The 25,404-nt window shown below is 37.2% G+C and overlaps 3 protein-coding genes across 4 annotated transcripts in view; all 3 read left to right on the top strand.

The window, feature by feature from the left end:
* The first annotated feature begins 7,437 nt into the window (after positions 1-7,437).
* LOC126718858 (expansin-A1-like) overlaps positions 7,438-25,404 on the top strand; it is a 44,164-nt gene continuing 26,197 nt past the window's right edge. The window contains exons 1-4 of one of the 2 annotated variants that reach the window (XR_007653118.1): positions 7,438-7,604; positions 7,762-7,895; positions 7,993-8,305; positions 8,868-9,486. Coding sequence is in view for 1 of the 2 variants with exons in the window: in XM_050421218.1 (XP_050277175.1) it covers positions 7,603-7,604; positions 7,762-7,895; positions 7,993-8,305; positions 8,868-9,171 (753 nt within the window). In the remaining variant the exon portion in view is untranslated. Of the gene's footprint in view, positions 7,605-7,761; positions 7,896-7,992; positions 8,306-8,867; positions 9,703-25,404 lie in introns of those variants that run through there. The other variant, XM_050421218.1, reaches the window with a different exon arrangement.
* LOC126719928 (uncharacterized) lies at positions 18,240-19,160 on the top strand. Its single transcript, XM_050422427.1, has one exon. The coding sequence runs from the start codon at positions 18,240-18,242 to the stop codon at positions 19,158-19,160; it is 921 nt and encodes a 306-aa protein (XP_050278384.1).
* Positions 22,038-22,928, top strand: LOC126719927 (uncharacterized). The gene is made up of 2 exons (XM_050422426.1): positions 22,038-22,471; positions 22,721-22,928. The coding sequence occupies exons 1-2, from the start codon at positions 22,038-22,040 to the stop codon at positions 22,926-22,928; spliced, it is 642 nt and encodes a 213-aa protein (XP_050278383.1).

Raw genomic sequence — 25,404 nt, 5'->3', positions numbered from 1 at the left:
TGCATATTTCTTTGTTTAATGATTATACCACATTACCACCTTACGCGGCCGTAATTTCAGGGTTCAATCTTCATTTTAAAATTTAAACAAAGCCAAAAAAAAATAATAATAATAAAATTGTTCGTATCCCTTATGCTAGTCAAGTCACCCCTCGTGTACTATATCAACAAACTAAGAACGACCTGTAAAATGATAATCATTCATTCATTTGGATGATAAACTCAAATCATATATGCTCATTTTCAAAGTCTTAATCAAACGCTTGAAATTCCGATTTGAGTGAGAATTTTTTTACAATATTTTTATGTGAGAATTCGCTGGCGAATTGAACTGTAATTTCTAGATGGTCAATTTTTGGAGGTCACTCTCGAGTATCAAGAACTGAATTGACCAATCAGAGAATAAATCAAACCCCGACTTGGAATGAAAGAAATAGCAAAGTATTATCCTCAATCTGATTTGCTTTTTGAAATTTTTGTTGTCTTCTTTGGCTCTGTTTCTATCTTCAGAGTTTAGCTGATGGGTATATATGTTACGAAAGAATCTGTCGCCAAAGAAAAATTCCAAAAGCAAAATCTTATGAGAAGCCAAATGGGTTTTGATTTTTTGAAGTAAAAAGAGAGAAATGCCAAATGGGTTGCATGTGCAGCTTGCTACTATAGCCGTCTCTGCCGCTGGTAAAGGGCTTTAAAATCGTTTTTAATTGGCGCACATACATTCAAATTGCTTTTCTTTTCCTTTTTTTTAATTTTTTGGTTCAAAAATATATTTGTTTTCAATAAAGTTGACATCTTTACCATAATAAGACAGACATATAGCCTTCAATTCCTGTCATTACCATTCAATTCTGCCAAGCCATTCCTTATTTGTCGACGTAGCACCAAAAATAATCCCATGTCAATTGATCAAGCAATAACCAAACGTTTGGGAGGTTGATTCATCATTCAATAGGAGTATTTATTAAGGAGAAAATATCTGCAAAAAAGAAGAAGAAGAAGATTTAAGTCTTCAATTTGCCCACGTCATTTTTTCCTTTATTTTTTTTCTTTTTTTGAGACAAAACTTAAGTATAGTTATTGGTTAATTATAATAGGATAAATTAGTTACAAAATTAGTTATAAATATTACCGTATATTTTGAAAATCTAACCGTTGAATTGAATGTTCTTTACACTCTTAATACATACGTCAAATTTCGTGTCCATCGGATATTATTTACTATATGATTTATAAACTTATATTTTATTTATAATTTTAAACTATAAAAACTTGTAATTTAAACAATTTATTAATGACATAACTATTAATCTTTAATTTTCTAAAAACTTTATAAGCATGAAAGATATAAGAAAAAAAATGTAATCCAATGTGAATTTGACAAAATTCACTTCCAATAAAAAATATGTTGTTGTAGCCTTAGTCTATAAACTAAGTTTGTTTTCAAATGTTGTTCTTATATATTTGAAAATATTGACTTGCTAATAGCATGACAATTGGCAAGTGGCAATCATAAGGAGAGAAGTAATTGCCAAGGTTTCGAACAAAGCCTATATCGAAGCAAGACAATCCATTGAAGCAAATATTAACATTTTCAACAACAATTGGAAGCAAGACAATTGGCATCAAAGTATAAGAAAAAGAATGCCACGTGAAAGTTAATTACCAAGGATCTGCGATAACCGTTAGAGGCCTTAAGTATAAATAGAATACTCAAGAAAAAAATAGGACTCTACTATCTCGAATTGCTTAGACAGAAATAGTATTGAAACACGACTCTACTGTTTGCAAATTGCTTAAATAGAAATAGTATTAAGTAGATTGTATTTCCTTTTAGTTTTTAGGATCAATATTGTAAGGCATTCATGCAAGTAGATTGTTTTTACTTTATACTTTATGATGTTTATGAATTTCCATTAGATTCATAGCAAGTTATTAGTTATGCTTTATTTGTTTTGATATAAAATATTTTTTCGGAATATATTTTTCCATTTTCAGATGTTTATTTGTAGGTAAAATATAGTAAAACTAGTAAAATATTTTCCATTGATTGAAAATTCTTTATAAAAAGTTGTAAAATATTTTATCTTTAAAAAATTGGTAAAACATTTTCCAAAAACACATAGTGGCCTACTCTCCCCATCTGCTCACTAGGTCACCGATCCAATGGCTAGAGATACCTCTATTGTGACCAATGCCTCCATTCCGCGACCGATGTCGATGGTTTGGTGTTTGGTGACTCCACTCCACAACTAGTACTGACGATCTGATGTTCGGTGACTCTGCTCTATGACTAGTGTTGATGGTTTGGTGGTCGGTGACTGCTCCGCAATTGGTGCTAGTGGTCGGAGACTCTACCCTAGCAACAAGTTCTGGAGGTTCGGTGGTAGGAGACACTGCACTGGCAATTGTTGCCAACGATTCGATGGTCGGAGATATCGCATCAGCAACCAGTGCTAGAGGTTTAGTAATTGAAGATGTCTTTTTGTCAAATAGTGTTGGCAGTCTGGTCACTGGAAAATACCGCTTTGACAATAATCATCAACAGTTTGGTTGCTAGAGCCACTGCTCTGATTGCTGGTTCTAGCAGTCTGATCAACGAATCTCTGACGCTAATAACTTCAGTGTTACGCCATCAGTTTTGGTGGTTTATTTGAAAAATTTTACTTATCATACCAAACATTTGAAAATATTTTACTAGAAATGTTTTACATGTAAAATATTTTATTTCAAAACAAATGGAGTGTTAGTAACATAATATTTTACTTTCATAGTTCCATTTACTGCTTGCATCGATCTGCTTTATTAACATCGTCTTTTTGATCTGCTCTATTAACATTGTCTTTTAATGTGGCTTTGAATCCTTTCCTACAACTTAATAATCCAGTAGTTCACTAATTAGACAATGGTCATCCATATGCTTTCCATCAATAACTATTGCTTGCATTATCTTTTCAATAATCAATGTACTACAATCTTCATTAATAGGTGAGAGTCCTCCTAACTAAGCATCACTAAACCACATCCCTCTAAAAATTGAAATCAAGTAACTAAAAGCAAGGTCTTGACACTCAGAGCATTTACATTGGGAATCACATATGTCATATGTAGGAAAAATTTAGCAAAAAAGCCCAAACCCCCCCCCCCCCCCCCCCACACATCCGAACTTGTAAAAACCAACTATTGCAAAAAAATTTGAAATAGTGCTACAGTGCAATTCTACTAAAGGTAGAATTGCACTGTAGTTCAATTCTTAAAAAAATATATATATATATATATATATTTTTTTATTTACTTACTTTATCAATTCCTCTTTCTTTGAGTTTTTGGGTTTTTGTTTTTATTTGGATTTTGAGACATATTATTTTATTGTGTAGAAATATTATTTTAATATGTTGTATTGTAAAATAAAAGTTGAGATGCTGATAATATTGTAAAATGGTATGGTATAACTGATAAAGTAGTTTTTTGGGATGGTAAAATAGAATGAAATAGAATTTTGGGATGTGAATGCTCTTATAACTTGATAACTTCATCAAATCAAACAGAGACACCTAGAACAATGGTATCAACCTTACAAAACATCTAGGATGACTTTTGGGGTTTGGTAGCAGTATAAGGGTCTGTTTGGATACTGCTTATTTTGCTTAAAATTGAAAATTTATTACTAAAAACATTATATCAAAATAATTTTTAAGTTATGAATAGTATCGTGGAACCCAGAATTTACCTAGAAATCTACGTTTTCACAAGTTTGGCTGGGTTGTTAATAATGCCCTGGGACCCCACTAAAAACTCAAAACGCAATATAATTCCTATGCAAACGCACGCTAAGCCGCATAATTTAGCTTTCTCCTAACTCAACTAAAATTAAAACTAGATAATGACTTTCTAAGTTCAAGTGAATTACAAATAATAGTGATAATGGACTAGTCAACTCGCTCTTCTTTTCCATTCAGACCGTCAATCTGCATCCAGTTCTCTGCAGCAGCAACTTGTAAGGCTTATAGAAAGGCAGAAGCCCCTTTCTAGAGATAGACGCATCGACATTAAGCTTGACCATGCATGTAGGTGGGGTTTGCCGATTTTTAGGTTCATGAACTCTATTCAGTACTTTAGAATCCTCACTAGCAAAAACCAACACATATTCCTTGCCCCTTGAAATTTAGAATGGAGATCGACACTTGAGATAGGTCATCCATATGTCTGCAGCATCCACATTGATATTTTGAAAATGAAAATCATATCAAACAACAATTCTTTTGGTCAATATATATTACTTCTTCAATTAAATTCAATGGTGTTAGTTGCATTAGTCCTTTATCAAAGTTTTGTATTGTTTGTTTGTTTTTTAAATGTTCAACTTGCCTTGTTTGATATGTGTGCTTATTTATTTATTATAGTTATTGCAAATATACTTTGCTTTTGACCTATGCTTGTTAAATTGGGTAAGCACAAGACTATTTTATTTATTTATTTGAGAAGTTAAGACTACTTTTACTAGAATTGTAAGGTTAATTCAAAGTTTTGAATTGAATTGAGTTAGACACACCGACTATTTATCAGGCAATGCTTTAGAAGCAATATTTTTTCCACTTACATAATACTTAATTTCATTAATTGAATTCGTACATCATTTATTTGAAAGGAATAAACATTACTCTTAAAATATTGAATAATTTTGCATCAAATCTCAGTCTTGTTCATCCTAATAAGCAAAAGCACAAGACAGAATAAATTACATGCTGTCAATTCAGATATATATTACTCGATATGGCCGTAAAAGTATTCTGTCTCACATATATCTCAACAAAACCTGATTAAAAGTTAAAAGTATGCTTCTAGTTTCCACCAAAATGTTACTTCCAAGTTTTCCAAGAACTTGGAAACCTTATTCAGAGGGAGAGAAAAGTACCTGCATGGAGTGTTTAAGACTGTCTTAAGCCAGAGTAGATTCCCTAAAAGTATGAGTATAGTCCAAAGTTTACAAAACCAAAAAAAATTCAACTATTGTGTTCTTAATTTTTGTGTTTTGTTCTTAAGTATTTGGCTGTTAATTAATACGATTGGAACACTAATGCCGAGAATCGCGGTAGTCTCATCTCGTCAGTCAATTTTTAGAATCCAGGGTTGTCGTTTTCCATGCAGATCTTATCTTTATTCATTATTAATTCTGATTATCCATCAGTGTTTGTCACTATAATGTGCTTAACCATTAATCACCCATTAAACAACTTACGTAATTAAAGATGTCGTCAGACACAAAATCCAGCTAAGGTACTAGTACAAATTATTGCTTGATGAATCACACGTAGAACCCACACATGGCTTTGGTTCTTTTTTTCATTTTTTATTTGGCCGATCTTAACGCGTAAGAAGTACTTGAAGCTATGAGATTGCTGTGCAAACGCTTCACATGATGTTTAGCAAGAGTTGAACGGTTTGAATGATAACTCTGTAACGAATGTATTTTGCTCGCGATAATAGCTCCACTATTTAGTGACTTGAGGTTAACGAGTCCACCGAAACTCTTTTTTTATTCAACAAAAAAAAAGGTACTTGAAGCTTGGGGGGAAATTTCCGAATAAATAAAGGGTTTCATTTCAATGAGATTAAAATTTTAATAGAAATAAGAACATAGATAAAAATGTCATCACCCACGTGAAGCAACCTCAACTTTCTCTGTGATTCACTTTCATAGTGTCATTTCCCTAATAAGTGAACGTGTTCAGTTGCATTTGGACCGTTCATGATAAGAAAATGGACCCACAGAAACAGAGAAGGTTGAGGCTGCCTTGTAGGGTAGGCTGAGAGTTTAAGTTTTGGAACCACGCACATATGGCATTTAATGGGAGATTTTGAAGAAAGAACAACGAAAATTCTTTCTTTTTATGCAAGTCAGAAAATACTACTACCTATTTAATTTGTTTACCAGAAAAGATTCGGATATTAACTATGACCTCTATACCCACCGTCCTTCCCCAAAGTCCTATCAGACGGCTGTATCATTTTCTCATTTATCACACAAGGTACTATAATGTGAAAATATTGTGCCTCTATAGTCAAATATTTATAGCTTATTCAAATGCTAAACAATTATGCAGAAAATAATTATGTTTCAGAAGCTCAATTATATAAAAGGATTGATAGAGAAATAAAAAATAAAAAAAAATCTCAAACTCATTTCAAAATTTCGAAGAATAACACTAGAAACTAAAAAGAGTTTCATTCAGCATTTTTGTACACTGGATATGATAATAGATTGATGCATTTTATGTACTTATTTTATTATATTAGACACTATGCTCGACCGACACGTAGTCAATTTAAGAACCGTCAATGTCTAACATTCGATTCGAGCCATGCTAAGCCCGTTAAAAAGTCTTCAAAATTCTTTAAATAAAATAATGAAAAAGAAAAAAAAGTTAAAGGGGAGATAGAACAAAACTACAAGAGAGGGAAAAGGGTATTTGCGGCAAATGGGGGATGCTTGCATGTGCGTATGGAAGTATATTAGCCATCAGAGCCAAAAACCACTATACCCCACTTGGATTTTTTGGATTAAAAAAAAAAAAAAATTCCCACAGTGAAAGCTACAAATCCACGCGTTTTCGAGCCAGAAAAACTGCCTTTCAAGTGCAACCCCCCAACAAAACCCAAAAGTCACTTGAAAATTTCACTATTACAAAACGGATAATAGCTTAAGACTTAAGAGTATTCACAACATCTCTTTGTTTGTTTGTGTATAATAGGAAAAAAAGAAAAAAAAGAAGAAGAATGGTCGATTGGAATTGATTCAGTTGGTATGGCTCGAACGTTTCGTCCAAAATGTTTAGATTCGAGTCTAATTGTCAATAGTCCTTCTTACCAAGCGATCTATAAGTCCAATGTAAATTCTCTTTGAAGCCTATGGTAACTGTATAAATTTACATTGAACTTATTCATTTTACAATTAGTTATTTATGAAGATGATAATTATTTTTTGACTGAATGAAGATGATAATTATTATTTGTGAAGAAAAAAACAATTAAAAAAATTTAAGAAAATTAGGTGGTGTTTGGTAAAGGAGTTTGAGTAATATTGTTTGAGTGTTTTTTATATACGTGTGGATGAAAAAAATGTATGAAAAATTGGAAATATGTATAAGTGTGTTTAAAATGCTCAAAAAGTTACTCAAAATAGGCTACCAAATAAGCCCTTAATATCTTAATAAAATAATGTAAAATAAACAAAATATATATAAATGTGTTTGAAATATTTAAAAAGTTGCTCAAAATAAACTAGTAAATAGGCCCTTAATATCTTTATAAAATAATACTATAAAATAAATAATCGCATTTTGAAAAAAAAAATGGAAAAAGATTATTATGTTAAAAGTGACAAATTTCTTAAATTTTTTTTTTATGCAAATGCTTTAATATCAAGCGGTTTTTGGTCCCAACACTCTTAAAAGTTGGAGTTAGTTGTGATAGGGGCAAAAATGGCCCCTAGCTAGCTCCATCCCAAAGTTCTATAAATTGGCTGCTACCCATATCTAATTTCCTTCACTCAACTGTCTAGCATTTCCTCTCTCGCTTGTCTTTCCTCTCAAAGATTCAATTTTTAATGTAATCATCTTGACTCTCTTTAGTCCATTTCATTTCTAGCTAAAAGGCTCACTTGAGCTAAAACAACAAACAAAAGCAATGTTGCAGTTTTTTTATAATATGTTGTTACAAAGAAAGTTAGTACTAAATGGTTCACTTATTATTACTTTGTTTGTAGGAAAATGGCTTTCACTGGGTTTTTCTTGGTGGGTTTTCTAGCAATGGTCTCATCTGTTCATGGGTATAGTGGTGGAGGTTGGACTAATGCTCATGCTACCTTCTATGGGGGTGGTGATGCTTCTGGGACAATGGGTATGCACTATGTAACCAATAAAGTTCATTTTTTTTAGTACTTAAAAATTTGTGAGGCCAAGTTTTGCTGATGCATTTGTTGGTGAAATTTGTGCAGGTGGAGCTTGTGGCTATGGGAACTTGTATAGCCAAGGGTATGGGACAAACACTGCAGCTTTGAGCACAGCTCTGTTCAACAATGGGTTGAGCTGTGGGTCTTGCTATGAGATCAAGTGTGTGAGTGACCCCAGGTGGTGTTTGCCTGGCTCCATTATGGTTACAGCCACCAATTTCTGCCCACCAAACAATGCTCTTCCTAACAACAATGGGGGTTGGTGCAACCCTCCCCAGCACCACTTTGATCTCTCTCAGCCTGTCTTCCAGCACATTGCCCAATACAAAGCTGGAATAGTGCCTGTGGCTTACAAAAGGTAAGGCTTTTGTGATGATTTTAAGCTTAAAAACTTTACCTTTTTCTAAGGAAATGGCAGATCTCTGTCTCTCTGTGGTTTTCAATTGAAAATGACTTTCACACCTCATAGTTATTCCTAGTTTTATGGTCAAGGTTCTGCCTTTGTTTGATTTTGAAAGGGTTTTGCGCCCTTCATAATTTAAACTCAGAAAATACTGTAGTGTTTTTTGTTTTGCTTTGGTTTTTGGAATAAGACTCAGAAAAGAAAGAGTGTAGCAGTATTTTCCTTGATTTTTTAAGGCAGTAAAAGTTATTTTTACCCCCCTTGACACAAGTAAAAGTTCAATTTTGGGCACCTCGATGGCCCTAGGGGTTTTGGTAATTTTGTATTTCCAAAGCAACAAACTATTTTTTTTAATTGAAGATATAAGTATAGAACTCAAAGCAACAAGATTTATTTATTTTTTTTACTTTTTGAGTTTTGGCCTTTTGTGCTTTCATTTTATCATTTATGTAGGTACTGTAATTCTGTAAAATGTTACCTAACAACATTTTTTCTGGTTGGGTTTTTATTTTTGTAGGGTACCCTGTAGTAGAAAGGGAGGCATAAGGTTCACCATCAATGGCCACTCTTACTTCAACCTTGTCCTGGTCACAAACGTTGGTGGTGCTGGTGATGTCCATGCTGTTTCCATCAAAGGGTCCAGAACTGGTTGGCAAGCAATGTCAAGGAACTGGGGTCAGAACTGGCAGAGCAACACTTACCTCAATGGCCAAGCCCTCTCATTCAAGGTCACCACCAGTGATGGCCGTACTGTGGTCTCTAACAATGTTGCTCCAGGTGGTTGGTCCTTTGGGCAGACCTACAGTGGTGCACAATTCTAGACACAACAAACCCATTTGTGTCTTTCCCCTTAAGTTTTAGCCTAATAGTTTGCTAAGGATTATATTTATGATTATATAATATTTTACTAAGTACTACCAAATTAGTATACTAGGATATTAGATTTAGTATACTAAATTTGTGGGGTCAGTATATATTGGCCTCTCTTTGAGTCAGAAATGTGAAGGGCTAATTTTAAATGGCTTTTCATCATTTTAATTGGACCAAATTGTTCTTAAGGGTACCCATGGGGGACCCTTTTTGTTCTTGGGGTCTTTGTTTTTTGCTTCTGTTATATGTATCAGAAGATGGCAGAGGTGGTCTTTACCACCCGCCAGTACCAGTAGTATTTGAAATAGTTCTATATCTTTAGGATCAATTTTTGCTTTTTTTTTTTCGAAGGTCATTGTAACAGCTTCTGCTGACTAAAAATGTTGTCCTGTGGTTGTTATGTTTGAACCGTATTGGAGATTATTATAAGTGTAAATTTCCATTTTCTACTAGTAATGAGAAGGGTTGCTAGTTTATTTTAATTGATATCTACCATTCTACTCTTTCTTCTTTGCTTTATTACTTTGAGAAAAATAATTATCTGAAAGTGAATTCAATTTTATAATGCTCTCTCAAGCCACCTAACTAATAATAATAATAAATGATTATTGGTAGAAGTTCACTTTAATTTTGGGGTACTGTGTCTTCTCAAAAAAAAAAAAAAAGGTACTGTACCCCAAGGTAGAAAATCACTTTAAAATTGGGGTATTTGTAAACTTAACCCATTCTACTAAAAAATTCACAATTGTGACCCCAATTGTAACAAACTTTGTAATTTAACTCATGCAAGTAACATGAGCATAAAATTTTAGTTTATTAATTTTAATAGTTAATTGGGTTATGGAATGTAATTTACAAACCTTGTTACACGTATGATGCCAAGTCCAAGTAGAAAAGAGAGAGAATAGTATTAGGCTAATATTGTGGAAGGCAAGGAGTTTCTGCAAGTTTTCTATTGGGCCAGCCAAAGCCCACAGGCCGAATTTTTCATTTTCTGAGATCCAAATTTAGTGAAGCCTCCCTTCAAAAAATGTATTGAGGCCTACTTCAATTTGATTTATACTCTACATAATAACTCATGAACAGATTAAGCAAAGTGAAAATGTCCTTCTTTCATGTTTCTGCTTAAGCATATAACCCAATTATGAGTCCTTAATTCAAATAAAAACAAATTATAGCTTCTTAATTAGTGGGAAAAATTAGTGGATTAGGAAATGTTGGGCTGGCATATAAAACCAATTTTTTTGTCTATTGGGCCAGCCAAGAAAAGCTTGAGGAAAAGCTCATGGGTTGGAGAAGCAAATGTCTATCCTAGGCTAGTAGAAGCACCCTTATTAAATCAGGAGCTCAAGCTATTCCAAATTATATCATGTATTCTTTTAGCATGTTAAACAAAGTTTTTGTGACAAGCTTGATGCTCTGTCTAGAAGATTCTGGTTGAAGTCTAAGGAACCAGATGGCAAAATTCTTGCCTAGAGAATAGAGATCATGGGAAAAACTAAAGTCTGTGACAAGCTTGATTTTCTGTTTAGAACTAAAAGATTCTGGTGGAAGTCTAAGGAACCAGAAGGCAAAATTCTTGCCTAGAGAATAGAGATCATGGGAAAAACTAAAGTCTGACAAGCTTGATTTTCTGTTTAGAACTAAAAGATTCTGGTGGAAGAATAAGGAAACAAAAGGCAGATTTCTTGCCTAGAGAATAGAGATTATGGGAAAAATTGTGTCATCCCAAATGCACTGGAGGTATAGGCTCTAGAAAAGCTGAAGGTTTCAATAACACTCTGTTAGCCAAGCTTGCTTGGATGATTGCTTCCAAGAGAGATAGCTTATGCTTTAAGTTGCTGAGGGCCAAAATACAAAATTATGCATGAATGGTTTCACAAAGATCCACCCAAGTCATTGGGTTGGGTTGCATGTTTGAAAAAACCAATCTTGATAGTGAATTGGGCTTTGCTGGGTTGGTCTTGGGCTCATATTTTAAACAAAATGACTTGAGATTTGAGAGTTTTTGGGCCTTCCTTTTGTTTCAGCTATGGGCCCTATTTGGGAGCTTTTTAAGTTTCTTTTTGGATTAGTAATGTTTTCATTTTTTTAAAGCACATCAGAAAAATATGAAAATACAAATAAAAACAATAAAACAAACCTTATAAAACCAAAATCTAAATCCTTGATCATCAAACATTGCAATCAACCATCTATGGTAAAAAAAAAAAACCATCAATCGTCTCAAACATACACAAATTGAAAAGGACAAAAGCCATCGGATAAAGTGGAATAAGGTAATTTCAGTGGTCAATAGAAAGTACTTAGGTGTAAAAAAGTGTCACGTGTAATAAACAAGAGTTAGATTAGGTATTTTTTTCCAGGTGAGATTTTCTCACATCTAACACTTCACCAACCTGAATTTTTTAATTTAGAACGTCAAAATTGATCAACCTCGACTTGGGGTGGTTTTTTTTACTCATTTTGAATAGCCCTTGAACCTGCATGGTTCATAATTGATTCAAGTTTGGATGGTGTTCAAAATTATGTTCCATTGAAATGCACTATTTAGGTGGTTTTTTTACCACAAAATTACTTAAGGGTTTTTTGTTTTTATATTTTTCATAATAGTTAAGTTGGAAAGTTTTTATTAATTTTTATTTGGACTTACTGTTGACGTAATTTTTTTACTTATCTATTAACAATTTGCTATGTTAACAAGTGCGAAAAGTTTAGTAAATTTTTTTGTAATAAACTTAAATTTTTTGTATTTATAAACTTTCTATTAGGTTGGGTGGTCTCAAGAGGTGCGGGTGATTATCTGAAGAGGAGAGCATCTAAGATAATTTCTCCAAGAAAACAAGAGAAAGTCTAAGTACACAAAGAATTTGACAAAAAAATTTACATTTGCCGAGGTAGCCATCTGTAATTGGTGTACCATAAAGTGAAAATGATGTTGACACCGATTATATTTTGCTAACTCAACAAATTGTGAAAAAAAATTCTAGATTTGCTGTGTTTGTGGCAATGATGGGAAAACAAAAGAGAGAGCCAAAGTATCATCTCGTTGGTAGTATTTGAATAGTTCTGTAGCAGAAGATGGTAGAGGTGGATTTTTACCCGTAGTTTTTGAATTGTTCTTCATTTTTAGGATCATTTTTACTTTTTTTTCAGGCCATTGATTCATTGTAACAGCTTCTGCTGTCAAGGAAAGCCTTTTTTTTCCCCCAAATCTTGTGCTTTCTGCCTTTCTTCTTACACTGATTTTATTTGTTTCTAATTTTCTATGCAACACAAACACACGAATATATTCTGTTGTCTGTATATATTCTTTCTGATGTACAATGAATTCATAATCGGAGAGTACATAAATCTCCTCTCTAAGATTACTGGAATTAATGAACAGTGTCACTGGCAACCTGCCATCAATCGCATCTCTATAAATTTTAACCTTCTGTGATTCATGTTTGTTCTCTTTGTTGTCCAATTCTATCAGCTGGAATTGTTTCTAATCACTTAGTGCCCCTTAAATACTCATTAAGAACATATGATGCAAAATAAGGCAGCCTTTTCTTTATATGCTCCCAAACTCACATAATTAAAACAGTGCACTAATCTTGAGTAATCCAATTTGTTTATATGACACATAATGAGTCTCAATTTAGTTTGTTCTAAGTTCTCTTTCTTCTTTGCTGATCTTTGACCAGTGCCAGCTCAGCTTTTTATTGAATTGTCTTTGCATGTTTTCAGATTTTTGTTTCCAACAAGTGGTTTGGTGCTATTATTTTCAGTGTAGTAATATTAGTGACATATAAAATGACACAATTTTTAGGTAGGATCTTATTTAGAAATCATCATAGTGGTATGGTTACCTTTTCTATAAAAGACGATGCCTGATATAAAGGTCAAATCTAAAGTACTCTTTGCTCATATCACCTTGATTACATTCTGATTGATGAATATCCCATTTGGGCATTATTTGTATACGCATCTTTGTTTTTTTGCCTCATCCAAGACACGTGTGTGCACACACCACACACACATGAATATCAAGGTTGTCAAAATCGGGATCCTATGTAGAATTGTGGGAGGTAGGTGGGATCATGGATCGTAGAATCGGATCGTGGGTCGTAAGATCCTATATTATTTGAGAAAAAAACAAAAAATACACATTGATATGTTAAATAATCACATAAATTATACATTTATTGATATAATTACCATACATTACTACATCCATTTGTAAACATCATTTAAAGAGGCCAAAAACCTCAAAACATGACACTCTATTGGGATATTTTTTATTTGGGTCCAACTGACACTCTCTCTACATTAGATTGGAAAAACTTGGTCTATTAGGATTTTATTTTTCATTTGGGTCCAACTGAGCCTTCTGTCAAGTTAAAGAAGATTACAAGAAACCAAGGTTGTTTGGGATTGTTAGAATCGTACAATCCTACTAATCTTGAACGATCGCAAAGATTTTTGAAATATCCAGATCATTTTAGGCATGTGGGATCGTAAAATCGTAGGATCGTAGGATCTAGATCGGGATTTTGACAACTATAATGAATATACATTGAATTGATAGTTTTGAGTGAGTGTACATGGGTGAATTTAAGGGGATCTCATATTAACTTGCGGGTTTGGCTTACCTTTAATACTTTTTTAATTGAAATCTCTTCCATATCACTTACTAACTAATTAAAATGGGAGATTAAAACCCATTACTACTTGTCATTATATACTTAAAACAAAAAGAGATATCTAGTTAAAAAAAAATACTCAGTTATCAAAAAAAAAAAAAAATTACTTGAGATAAGACGAACTCTTAACCTGCCATTGAACCTGGAATTGACCGACGGTATAGTGAAACCTCCCACCTAATGGGATATTGGGTTGGGTTGCAGGTTTAGAAAAAACTAATCTTATAGTGAATTGGGTTTGCTGGGTTGGTTTGGGCCCATTATTTTAAAACAAAATTACTGGCATTTGAGAGTTTTTGGGCCTTTTGTTGACTATGGGCACTGATTTGAGAGCCTTTTAAGTTTCCTGGGCTTAGTAATGTTTTCATTTTTTAAATCACAAGATAGAATATGAAAATACAAATTATTCTATTAACCAGTATCTTTAGACAACTGTTGTTAGACTATCTTAGAAAATTTTTAGTACTATATTTATGGGAAATATAATAAATTTTCAAAAAAGTTAGTTTCTATTTTTGAGTAGTTAGTTGCTTTTTAATTTTTTCCAAATTAAAAAAAAAAAAAAATTCCAGCCTTGGAAATCAGGGGAGATTATGAAGTGGTGGGCTTTTAAAACTTCCAGCCTTGGAAATTTTGTGGTCGTAGACTTGTAGGTTGAGAGACAGCATTTGATTCACAGGCTTAAGTATAGGATCAATCTTTGTAATATCCTCTATTTTAAATTATTTTTTAGAGAGTTGGATGGATACTGTTGTAAGATTTATTTCTTCTCTTTTTCTCCTTTTATTTATTTATTATTTTTAATTTTTGGGAGAGAGAGAGAGAGAGAGAGAGAGAGAGCTGTATGGACTATGGAAACTGTTGTAAGATTCATTTTATGGAGAAATATAGATGGGATGAAAATGATATACGTACCTTTAACATTATTTTTTCTAATATATGGTATGTGACTTGCCTTTAAACAAGCTGAAATTGTGCATATGTTTAGACTTTAGACTGTGTCACAAATGTAGTAGCAGTTTTTAAGGACAAAAATTATGTGAGGCCGGGTTTGGTAGTCATCTTTTTCTTCAAAATTCCCATAAGCATTGAAAAATTGAGGAAATTTTATCACCGGATTGAAGATGTGGACTTCCAATACTAAGATCTGGCTCTATTTCTCTCGTGCTAGAAATAAATGTGGACATGCAATTGCCGGTATTTGAGTTTACATTTTCATAATAATTGTGTCCTATTTGTAAAAAATTAGGGTTCATTGGATGGTAATTAGATTTTGGAGGGATTTTTGTGCCACATTGTCCTGGTTGGCGTCTCAACAATGGGAGTTGAGCCACATAGGTAGAGGGAAAATGACTACAATCTAATACAGTATTGTTTTTAGTTTTGATGCAGCTCAAATAGTCCCAGAGATGATTCAAGCCAGCAACTTTTCTCTTCCTTCATGTGATAGAACAAGGGTTGCGAGTCCTCAAAGAACATCCTGAAGTCTCCCAACTCTTGGTTGAAACTAAGTGTTGATGCAACACGGCAAGATGGTAGAACTTGTGTATTTGTTATCGCGAGGATGAGAGAGATGAAGTCTTGACAGCTTGGGTCCAACATACGGCTGCCAATTCCGTAGAAGTTGCTGAGACTTTTTGTTAGTTTTGTTAGACCACACACTTCACTATAACTTTTGTCACAATTTGATGAGTTGATTGACTGTGAATAGTGAATTATTACTTTCGCATAAATCTATAACTTTTTCTCTAGCATTCACAATTGACTATATCAAAGTTATAGCACAAAAATCAGTTGTTCTAGTACAAAAATCAGTTATTCTAGTATCACAAACTTATCACAACTTTTGCTACAAATTTCATACGTGGCTGATTGTGATTAGTTGTATATCATTTTTGCATGGGCTTACCACTCTTTTTTCATCACTCATGGTCAACCAAGTAGAAGAGTTGTGGCTAAGTTTGTGGTACTAGATTTTTTTGTACAAGAATTGCGTGTCCACTTTCTTGGTTTTTACAATTCGTCTTGCGATAGAATGGTCCATTGAAGGGAAATGGAGATCAGAACCTTAATTCAAGAGTTACAAGGGGCAGTGGGATTTGGACCTTTGATGCCTTTGTTAAAAATGCTAAGAGATGCCAACTAGTTGAATTACATGCCATGTGTTTTTCTTAGCGGTAGAGATTCCTACTTCCAGAGATTGGGGATGATGTTCAATAGTTATTAAAAGCCAACCCAAATGTTTCCTGTGAGTTCAATTGGATCCCAAGGTTGTCTTTTAGAGTAAATTATTTATTGGCCTAATGGGGTTTTTTATTTTGCTGGGAGTCTCACCGTTTTGCCCCGGGCTCTTGAGCGTAATTTGCTCAATCTTCAATAGTGCTTTTGTGCCCTGTGTGGACTCTTAGATGTGATCTTTTATGTTCCTACTATTTAATTGAGATATACATTTTTTTTTTTTTGATAGGAAGATATTCATATTCTTTGAGCGAAGAAAAGAGAGGTAAGTATGGAGTTACTTTAAGGGTTGTTTTTTTTTTGTTTCTTTGGTAAAATGTAATTGATTGAAGAGAAGCTCAAAGAGTGATCGAAGAAAACGTATGAGAAAAATCAAAAGTTGCAAACTAGAAACTACATCAGGAGTATCTACAAACATCGAAAAAACAATTTTTTTTTTAGTATAATTAATTTTTTTTCCAAATCATCTAAACAACGATCGTGACGTTTTTGTTCAATAATGCATTTTTTTTCTTCAAATTATTTGACCAATAGCACTATATCAAACTTAAATCTACAAAAAGCCTGCAGCATATGTCTGCTGCATCCACATTGATATTTTGAAAATGAAAATCATATCAAACAACAATTCTTTGGTCAATATATATTACTTCTTCAATTAAATTCAATGGTGTTAGTTGCTTTAGTCCTTTGTCAAAGTTTTGTATTGTTTGTTTGTTTTTTAAATGTTCAACTTGCCTTGTTTGATGTATGTGCTTATTTATTTACTATAGTTATTGCAAATATACTTTGCTTTTGACCTATGTTTGTTAAATTGGGTAAGCACAAGACTATTTTATTTATTTATTTGAGAAGTTAAGACTACTTTTACTAGAATTGTAAGGTTAATTCAAAGTTTTGAATTGAATTGAGTTAGACACCGACTATTTATCAGGCAATGCTTTAGAAGCAATATTTTTTCCACTTACATAATACTTAATTTCATTAATTGAATTCGTACATCATTTATTTGAAAGGAATAAACATTACTCTTAAAATATTGAATATTTTTGCATCAAATCTCAGTCTTGTTCATCCTAATAAGCAAAAGCACAAGACAGAATAAATTACATTCTGTCAATTCAGATATATATTACTCGATATGGCTGTAAAAGTATTCTGTCTCACATTTATCTAAACAAAACCTGATTAAAAGTTAAAAGTATGCTTCTAGTTTCTACCAAAATGTTACTTCCAAGTTTTCCAACAACTTGGAAACCTTATTCAGTGGGAAACCTTATTCAGAGGGAGAGAAAAGTACCTGCATGGAGTGTTTAAGACTGTCTTAAGCCAGAGTAGATTCCCTAAAAGTATAAGTATAGTCCAAAGTTTACAAAACCAAAAAAAATTCAACTTGAGTGTTCTTAATTTGTGTGTTTTGTTCTTAGGTATTTGGCTGTTAATTAATACCATTGGAACACTAATGCCGAGAATCGCGGTAGTATCATATCGTCAGTCAATTTTTAGAATCCAGGGTTGTCGTTTTCCATGCAGATCTTATCTTTATTCATTATTGATGGGAATGACGAGAGCACATTACCTTGACGAAGTCAACACTAGTGACGAGGTCACCCTTGACGACAAACGAGCAATCACCGACGAGGAAAAGAAAGTCATTCAATGGCGCCAGCAAATAACCTGGGCAGTTACGAAGCCAGCAAAACAGTCCGTTGGAGCCTAATAAAAGCCCCATAATTGGGCTGAAGGCGTTACAAAAGAGAGGCATTAACACCCCAACGGCTAGCAGTCAAGCTCACATATATAAAGTCCCCACATTGGCAGCATAAGGTACATAGGTACTGAGACTCTAAGAAAATGCCTATTACTTTCTAGTTCTGTGAATTGCTTTATTGTTCTAACTTTGGCATCGAAGGTGTTGTGGCAGGCACCACACCGGTTACCCCTTTTTTGAAGATAACCAAGTGTTGACGGGGAGTTCCATCTGCCTACTGCGACTAACGAGTTTGCACCTCATCAGTTTGGCGCCGTCTGTGGGGACGACATTTTCAAATTCATATTTGAAAACGTAGTTTCCGTCAACCCTCTACGTTCAGATGGAATCCAACCCAGATTCAGCAGCCTTGGCCCAGCAAGTCCAGGCCCTTGCAGCCACCATTAAAGAACTCACCAAACAGAACCAGGAAATGAAGCTACGGCTCCAGCAGGTTCAACAGGCTCAACAGGAAGAGAATCGGTCCAAGGGTAACCTGGAGGAAGAAGGAGATAGTCAACGGAGAGGAACCCCTCAGAGACCAACTACTCTGGACGAGCAGAACTCGGACATCCTTCAAGAAATGAGGAAGGAAATGGACGAGCTGAGGAGCGCCATTAAGGAGAAGACGGACCGAAGCGTAGACAAAATGGTAAGGGCTACGGATTCACCTTTCACCGCCGCAGTACTTGAATGCCCTGTGCCGTCAAAGTTTCGCTTACCTCAGCTTGAGCCATTTGACGGACTAAAAGACCCCCAGGATCACCTTAATACCTTCAAGACGACTTTGGGACTTCAACAACCACCTGACGAAATACTGTACCATTCCTTCCCAACGACTCTCAAAGGAGCTGCAAGAGACTGGTTTACTAAGTTGCCAAACTCGTCCATAGACAACTTCGATCAGCTGAGTAGTGCCTTCTTGCGCCACTTCATAGGGGGGCAACGCCCAAGGAGGCCAGTAGACTACTTACTCACCATAAGACAGGGAGAGAAGGAAACTCTAAGATCATATGTCAAACGATTCACCCGGGAAACTCTGGAGGTAGACGAAGCTGATGACAAGGTGCAACTGACAACCTTCAAAGCAGGGTTGAGGTCCAAAGACCTCGTGGCCTCTCTCGCAAAGAACCCCCCAAAGACGGTGGCGGAGATGCTTCTGAAGGCACAAAAGTACATGAATGCGGAAGATGCTCTAGCTGCCATAAATGATACCGAGAAGCCAAGAGACAAGGCCAAGAGGGAAGACGACCGTAGGGGGTAAAAGAAAGATCAACCAGACTGTCGGAACAATGACGGGAACAGGAGGAAGGATGATAAAAATCCTCGGACGGTAAGATTTACTCCCCTGGTTATGCCTGTTGACAAAATTTTCACGCAGATCAAGGACGAGCATTATCTCAAATGGCCCAGGCCATTACACTCATCCCCCAATATTCGTGACAAGAACAAGTATTGCCGGTTCCACAGAGACCACGGCCACCACATAGAGGATTGCAGAGATCTAAAGGAGCAAATAGAGGAGTTAATACGGAAAGGGAAATTACAGAAGTATGTAAAGAAAGGAGAATATAGCAAGTTCAAGGACGACAATAAAATCCAGCATGAAGCCTTCTCCTGGGATGACGACCGTCCGTCCCAGCCTCCACACAAGGTGATCGGGGAGATAAACACGATCACATGAGGACCATTCTCAGGAGGATCGTTCAGATCACTCAAAAAGGCATACCAAAGACAGGTGAACGGCGTCCACGCTGTACCTCCGTCCAAGCACTGACGAACATACCAGGACATGTCTTTCAGCGAAGGAGACGCCATGGGAGTGAAGCAGCCCCACAATGATCCCCTGGTCATAATGCTGAATATAGAAGGGTTCAATACCAAAAGAATCCTCGTTGATTACGGACGCTCCGCGGACATCATTTACATCCCAGCCTTCCAGCCACTGAGATTAGATCCAAAAAGACTTCGCTCTTTTGACTCTCCACTCGTCGGTTTTAGTGGAGATAGGGTCTACCCTAGAGGCATAGTGACGTTAACGGTGACGGCAGGGACCTATCCAGTACAGTTGACCAAACAAGTAGACTTCCTGGTGGTAGATTGTCCCTCATCCTACAATGTCATAATTGGGAGGCCCACCCTCAACAAGTGGAAGGCGACGACGTCAACCTACTGTTTGAAGGTGAAATTCCCAACAGATAATGGCATTGGTGAAGTGAAGGGTGATCAAGTCCTGGTAAGAGAATGCTATCAAGCTGTCCTAGATGGAAAAGAGAACCACACGTGGATGATTGAAGAAAAAGAGGAAGACGGGATAGAGGCCCTGGAAACAGTGGAATTGGTAGAAGGAAATGCGAACAAGACGACCAAGATAGGGACGACGTTGAGCCCAGAGATGAGAACAAGACTCATAAGGTTCCTAAAAGAGAATCTAGATATCTTTGCATGGAGTCACGAGGACATGCCGGGCATATCTCCAGAAGTCATCTAGCACAGGCTGAATGTGGACCCAGAATGGAAGCCCGTTCAGCAACGACGAAGAACCTTCGCTCCAGAACGAGATCAGGCAGTTGCAGAGGAAGTTACCAAACTCTTGACGGCTAGATTCATCCAGGAAGTGTATTATCTTGAATGGCTCACCAACGTCGTCCTGGTCAAGAAAGCAAACGGGAAATGGAGGATGTGCGTAGACTTCACCGACCTAAACAAGGCATGCCCAAAGGACAGCTTCCCTCTACCAAGAATAGACCAGCTCATGGACTCCACAGCCGGGCACAAGTTACTGACGTTCATGGATGCCTTCTCAGGGTACAACCAGATAAAAATGGCTGAAGAAGACCAGGAGAAGACCGCCTTCATCACAAGTCAAGGACTCTACTGTTACAAGGTAATGCCTTTTGGGTTGAAAAATGCTGGAACTACGTATCAGAGGCTTGTGAACAAAATGTTCAGTCAACAGATTGGCAAGAACATAGAGGTGTACGTGGACGATATGCTCGTCAAGATCAAGGAAGAGCTTGCACATCTGGACGACTTGAAGGAAACTTTTGCAACCCTCAAAAAACACCAGATGAGGTTGAATCCAAGTAAGTGTGTTTTTGGGATAGCCTCGGGGAAGTTCCTGGGATTCATGGTGTCCCAGAGAGGAATAGAAGCAAACCTAGAGAAAGTACGAGCTATCATCGACATGGCCTCACCCAAAACCGTCAAGGATGTTCAAAAACTCATAGAAAGGATAGCGGCTTTACGTCTCTAGGGCTACAGACAAATGCCTGCCCTTTTTCAAAACCTTGAAGCAGGCTTTTGCCTGGACCGACGAGTGCGAAGTGGCGTTCTAAGAGCTAAAGCACTACCTGAGCAGTCCACCTCTCCTAAGCCCGTCCAAAGAAGGAGAAAACCTATACTTATACCTGGCAGTGTCAGCCTCGGCAGTAAGTGCAGCTTTGATTAGAGAAGAAGGCAAAAAGCAGCTCCCGGTTTACTACGTCAGCCAAGCTTTCCAAGGAGCTGAGTCCAGATACCCAATGATCGAAAAGATTGCGTTTGCACTAATAGTAGCCTCGCGCAAGCTCAAGCAATATTTCCAATCCAATCCCATTCTTGTAATGACGGACCAACCAATCAATAAATCAATGAACAAGCCAGAAGCAGCAGGGAGAATGGTCCAGTGGGCAATTGAACTTAGTCAATTTGACATCGAGTACCATCCAAGAACAGTGATCAAGGCACAAGCTCTGGCGGACTTCATCGCAGAATTCACTCTCCTAGACGAAGATAGGATTACTGACGAAGTAGATAAATGGACAATACAGACTGATGGTTCGTCAGCCCAAAAGAAGGGGGGAGTAGGGGTCGTCGTAACCACCCCTGACGGAGAAGTGCTGAAATATGGGGCTAACTAAAGTTCCTAGCCACCAACAACGAAGTTGAATACGAAGGAATACTAACGGGACTGAGGCTTGAGAAAGCTCTTGGTGCCAAAATTTTTTTGATCCAGAGTGATTCAAAGCTAGTGATCGGACAGATCAAGGGAGAGTACGAGGCAAAGGAAGAAAGGATGCAGAAATATCTCAAGCTGACGAGACAACTAACTTAGGAATTCGATACAGTGGAGTTCGTGCAAATCCCAAGAAGTCAGAATATGGGGGCTGACGAAGTATCAAAGCTAGCGTCATCAGAAGAAGGGGGGATTAGCACGGACCTGGCGATGGAGGTCCAGAAACACCCTAGTATCGAAGAGGTTGCTACGTTCACCATCCAGAGCATAGATACTTGGATGACGCCCATAATATCCTTTCTCCAGGACGGGCGCCTCCCTCAAAACACAGAAGAAGCTAAAAAGATCAAGAAGAGAGCAGCCAGGTTCACGATCCTAAATGACGCCTTGTACAGGAGAAGCTTCTCTATGCCTTACTTGAAGTGCGTCGACGAGGAAGAGGCCAGATACATCCTGGAGGAAGTACACGGAGGAATTTGTGGCGATCACGTCGGCTCCAGATCCCTGGTGAACAAGGTGGTAAGAGCAGGGTATTTTTGGCCAACCATGCAGGTGGATGCTGCTGAGATCGTCAAGAGGTGCGACAAATGCCAGCGATACGGGAATGTGCAATAGCTACCAGCAGAGAAAATGACGACTATAGCTTCCCCATGGCCATTCGCACAGTGGGGAATCGATATCGTCGGTCCTCTGCCCCAAGGTAAAGGTTAGGTAAAATTCCTACTTGTTGCTATTGACTATTTCACAAAATGGGTTGAAGCAGAGGCCCTAGCAACGATCACTGTGGCTTGGATCCAGAGCTTTGTGTGGAAGAATATAATCTGCAGGTTTGGGATTCCCTTAACGATCATATCAGATAATGGGAGGCAGTTCGACAACCAAGGCTTCAAGGAATTCTGCTCAAACCTTGGGATCAAGAATCAGTTCTCATCCCCAGGGCATCCTCAGGCAAACGGGCAGACGGAAGTGACGAACCGGACGCTGCTCAAGATTATCAAGACCAGACTGGACGATGTGAAAGGTGCTTGGCCATAAGAACAACCAAATGTCCTATGGGCCTACAGAAGCACCGCCAGAACGCCAACAGGAGAAACCCCCATTAGGCTTACCTATGGCACAGAAGCAGTAATCCCAGTCGAAGTAGGGGTCACGAGCATCAGGCGAGAAACTTTCAACGAAGGGATCAACGACGACGAACTGCGACTCACCCTGGATTGTCTGGATGAAGTAAGAGACAACGCATCCAGCAAGATGACGAAGTATCAAAAAAAGATGGCCGAATACTACGATAAGAGGGTCAAACTCAGACGACTGGACATAGGAGACCTTGTCCTATGCAGGACCACCACGGCAACTAGAGACCCTACACAGGGAAAGCTGGGCCCTAAGTGGGAAGGTCCCTACCGAGTCATTCACTACTCAAGACAAGGAAGTTATTACCTGGAAACCATGGACGGACAGAGGCTCCCTCGACCATGGAACATTGAGCATTTAAAAAAGTACCACCAGTAGATGTAATAGACAAATGCAGTTACTCTTGAATTCAATAAAAATTTTATCCTTTGATGCCTTTATGCAGACAGGTCCAGTCAATTGTAAGTCAAACTAACGTAACAAGAGTCCGCCTTGACGGATGTAAGTTACCGACGACAACGCCAACGAGTATGAGATAAATTAAAGTAACAAGATTCCACCTTGACGGATGTAAGTTACTAACGACCTCATAACGAGTGCAAAATAAAAATAGCTAAGTGATAAGATTCCGCCAAGACGGATGTAAATCACTGACGAAGCCCTAAGTGATTAGATTCCTTAACCGGATATAAGTCACCAAAATAAAAATAACTAAGTGATAAGATTCCGCCAAGACGGATGTAAATCACTGACGAAGCCCGAAGTGACGAGATTCCTTAATCGGATGTAAGTAACCAAAATAAAAATGGCTAAGTGATAAGATTCCGCCGAGACGGATGTAAATCACTGACGAAGCCCTAAGTGACGAGATTCCTTAACCGGATGTAAGTCACCAAAAAAAAAAAAAAAAAAAGGCCAAGTGATAAGATTCCGCCAAGACGGATGTAAATCATTGACGAAGGCACACAAAACGTGGTGGTGATATAGACGTAATCCTAAAGTCTACACGAATGGCAAAGTCCCACTCAACGAACTAAGGATACTGACGAACCCGAAAGGAAAAGAAAAAGGAGAAAAAGAAGAAGGACAGAAACTCACATCAAGGATAAAGAATGACGAGCAAATCACAGGTAAAGAAATTTGCGCTAAGTACCAGCTAAGTACAAGGTACGATAAGAAGTTTATGCTAAATCACAAACATGTGCATAGTCATAGATAGTAGCATAGCCACAAAAGCATTAAATCATAGAAAAGCCCAAAAACATAGGGCAATTATCCTTGTTCTTCCTACAGACCCATAAAACGGAGGGCCAAAAGATATTATTCTGAAAATAGAAATAAAAACAAAAAATATATGTACATCTCCAAAAAGGCCCAAAACACAACGGGCAAATATAAATGATAAAATTTCCTAAGTATCAGGTTCGGGAGTCTGGAGCGTCAGTAACGGGATCATCAACAGCAGGAACATTCTCAGCAATAGGGGCATCATCAGCAGCAGGGGCGTCACCTTCAAGAATAGAAGACTGTGCAGCCTCGTCAGCAGCCATCTCTTGATCTACCACTTCTAAATCCAGATTTGGCAAATCAACCCCTGTAGGGTGCTTGACGAGGTACCTGCGAAGGAGTTCGAAGCCTTTGAAGTACCAACTGAAGAGTACTGTGGAATACTCCTCAATTTGCTAAAAGGCCTCGATGGACCTAGCAGCGATCGTCTTCAACTTCTCCCTTGCCGCCTGAAGCTGGTCGTCCTTCTCCAGATTCAGCTGACGCTCGACCCTTAGGTCAGAATTCAGAGCCTTGACTTTCTCCTTCAAGGTGGCAGCCTTGTCCATCGACTGTATGAGGTCCTTTTTCAGAGTCGAGTTCTCCTTTTCCAGAGCCTCCATCCTAGACGTCAAAGAAGCCACCTTAGCCTCTTGAGTGAGACACTCAGAAGCAAGGTGAAGGCTCTCCCCCAACACCTGACGAAGCAAGATAAGTGCATCAGTAAATATAAAAAAAAAATTTGATGAAAGAAGAAACCAAGGAAAAATGCATGAACAGCCTTACCTGCACAATCTTATGGACGTGTTGACTCGCAACCACATTGATAGGCACTCCAGAAAAGACCTTAAGGTCCTCAGCCCTCATCACATTATGTGCCCGCTCCACAACCACACCTTCCTCATCAAAGACGGACGAGCCAGCTCTCTCATTCTCTTTGTCTTTGGCTGACAATCTCGGCCTCTTTGATGACGGGGTAGGGATCTCCTCAACGGAAGTAGCCGGTAAAGCCACCCGGGTACCCTCTACTCCCGAGATGATGGGAGTAGCATCCACGGAGGGGACGACGGAAGGACCCTTCCCCGTCACACGAACCACTTTCTTGCCAATA

This window comes from Quercus robur, chromosome 3 (genome assembly GCF_932294415.1).
Source record: "Quercus robur chromosome 3, dhQueRobu3.1, whole genome shotgun sequence".
In the NCBI taxonomy this organism is placed as follows: Eukaryota; Viridiplantae; Streptophyta; class Magnoliopsida; order Fagales; family Fagaceae; genus Quercus; species Quercus robur.
This window is presented reverse-complemented; position numbering and strand designations above follow the sequence as displayed.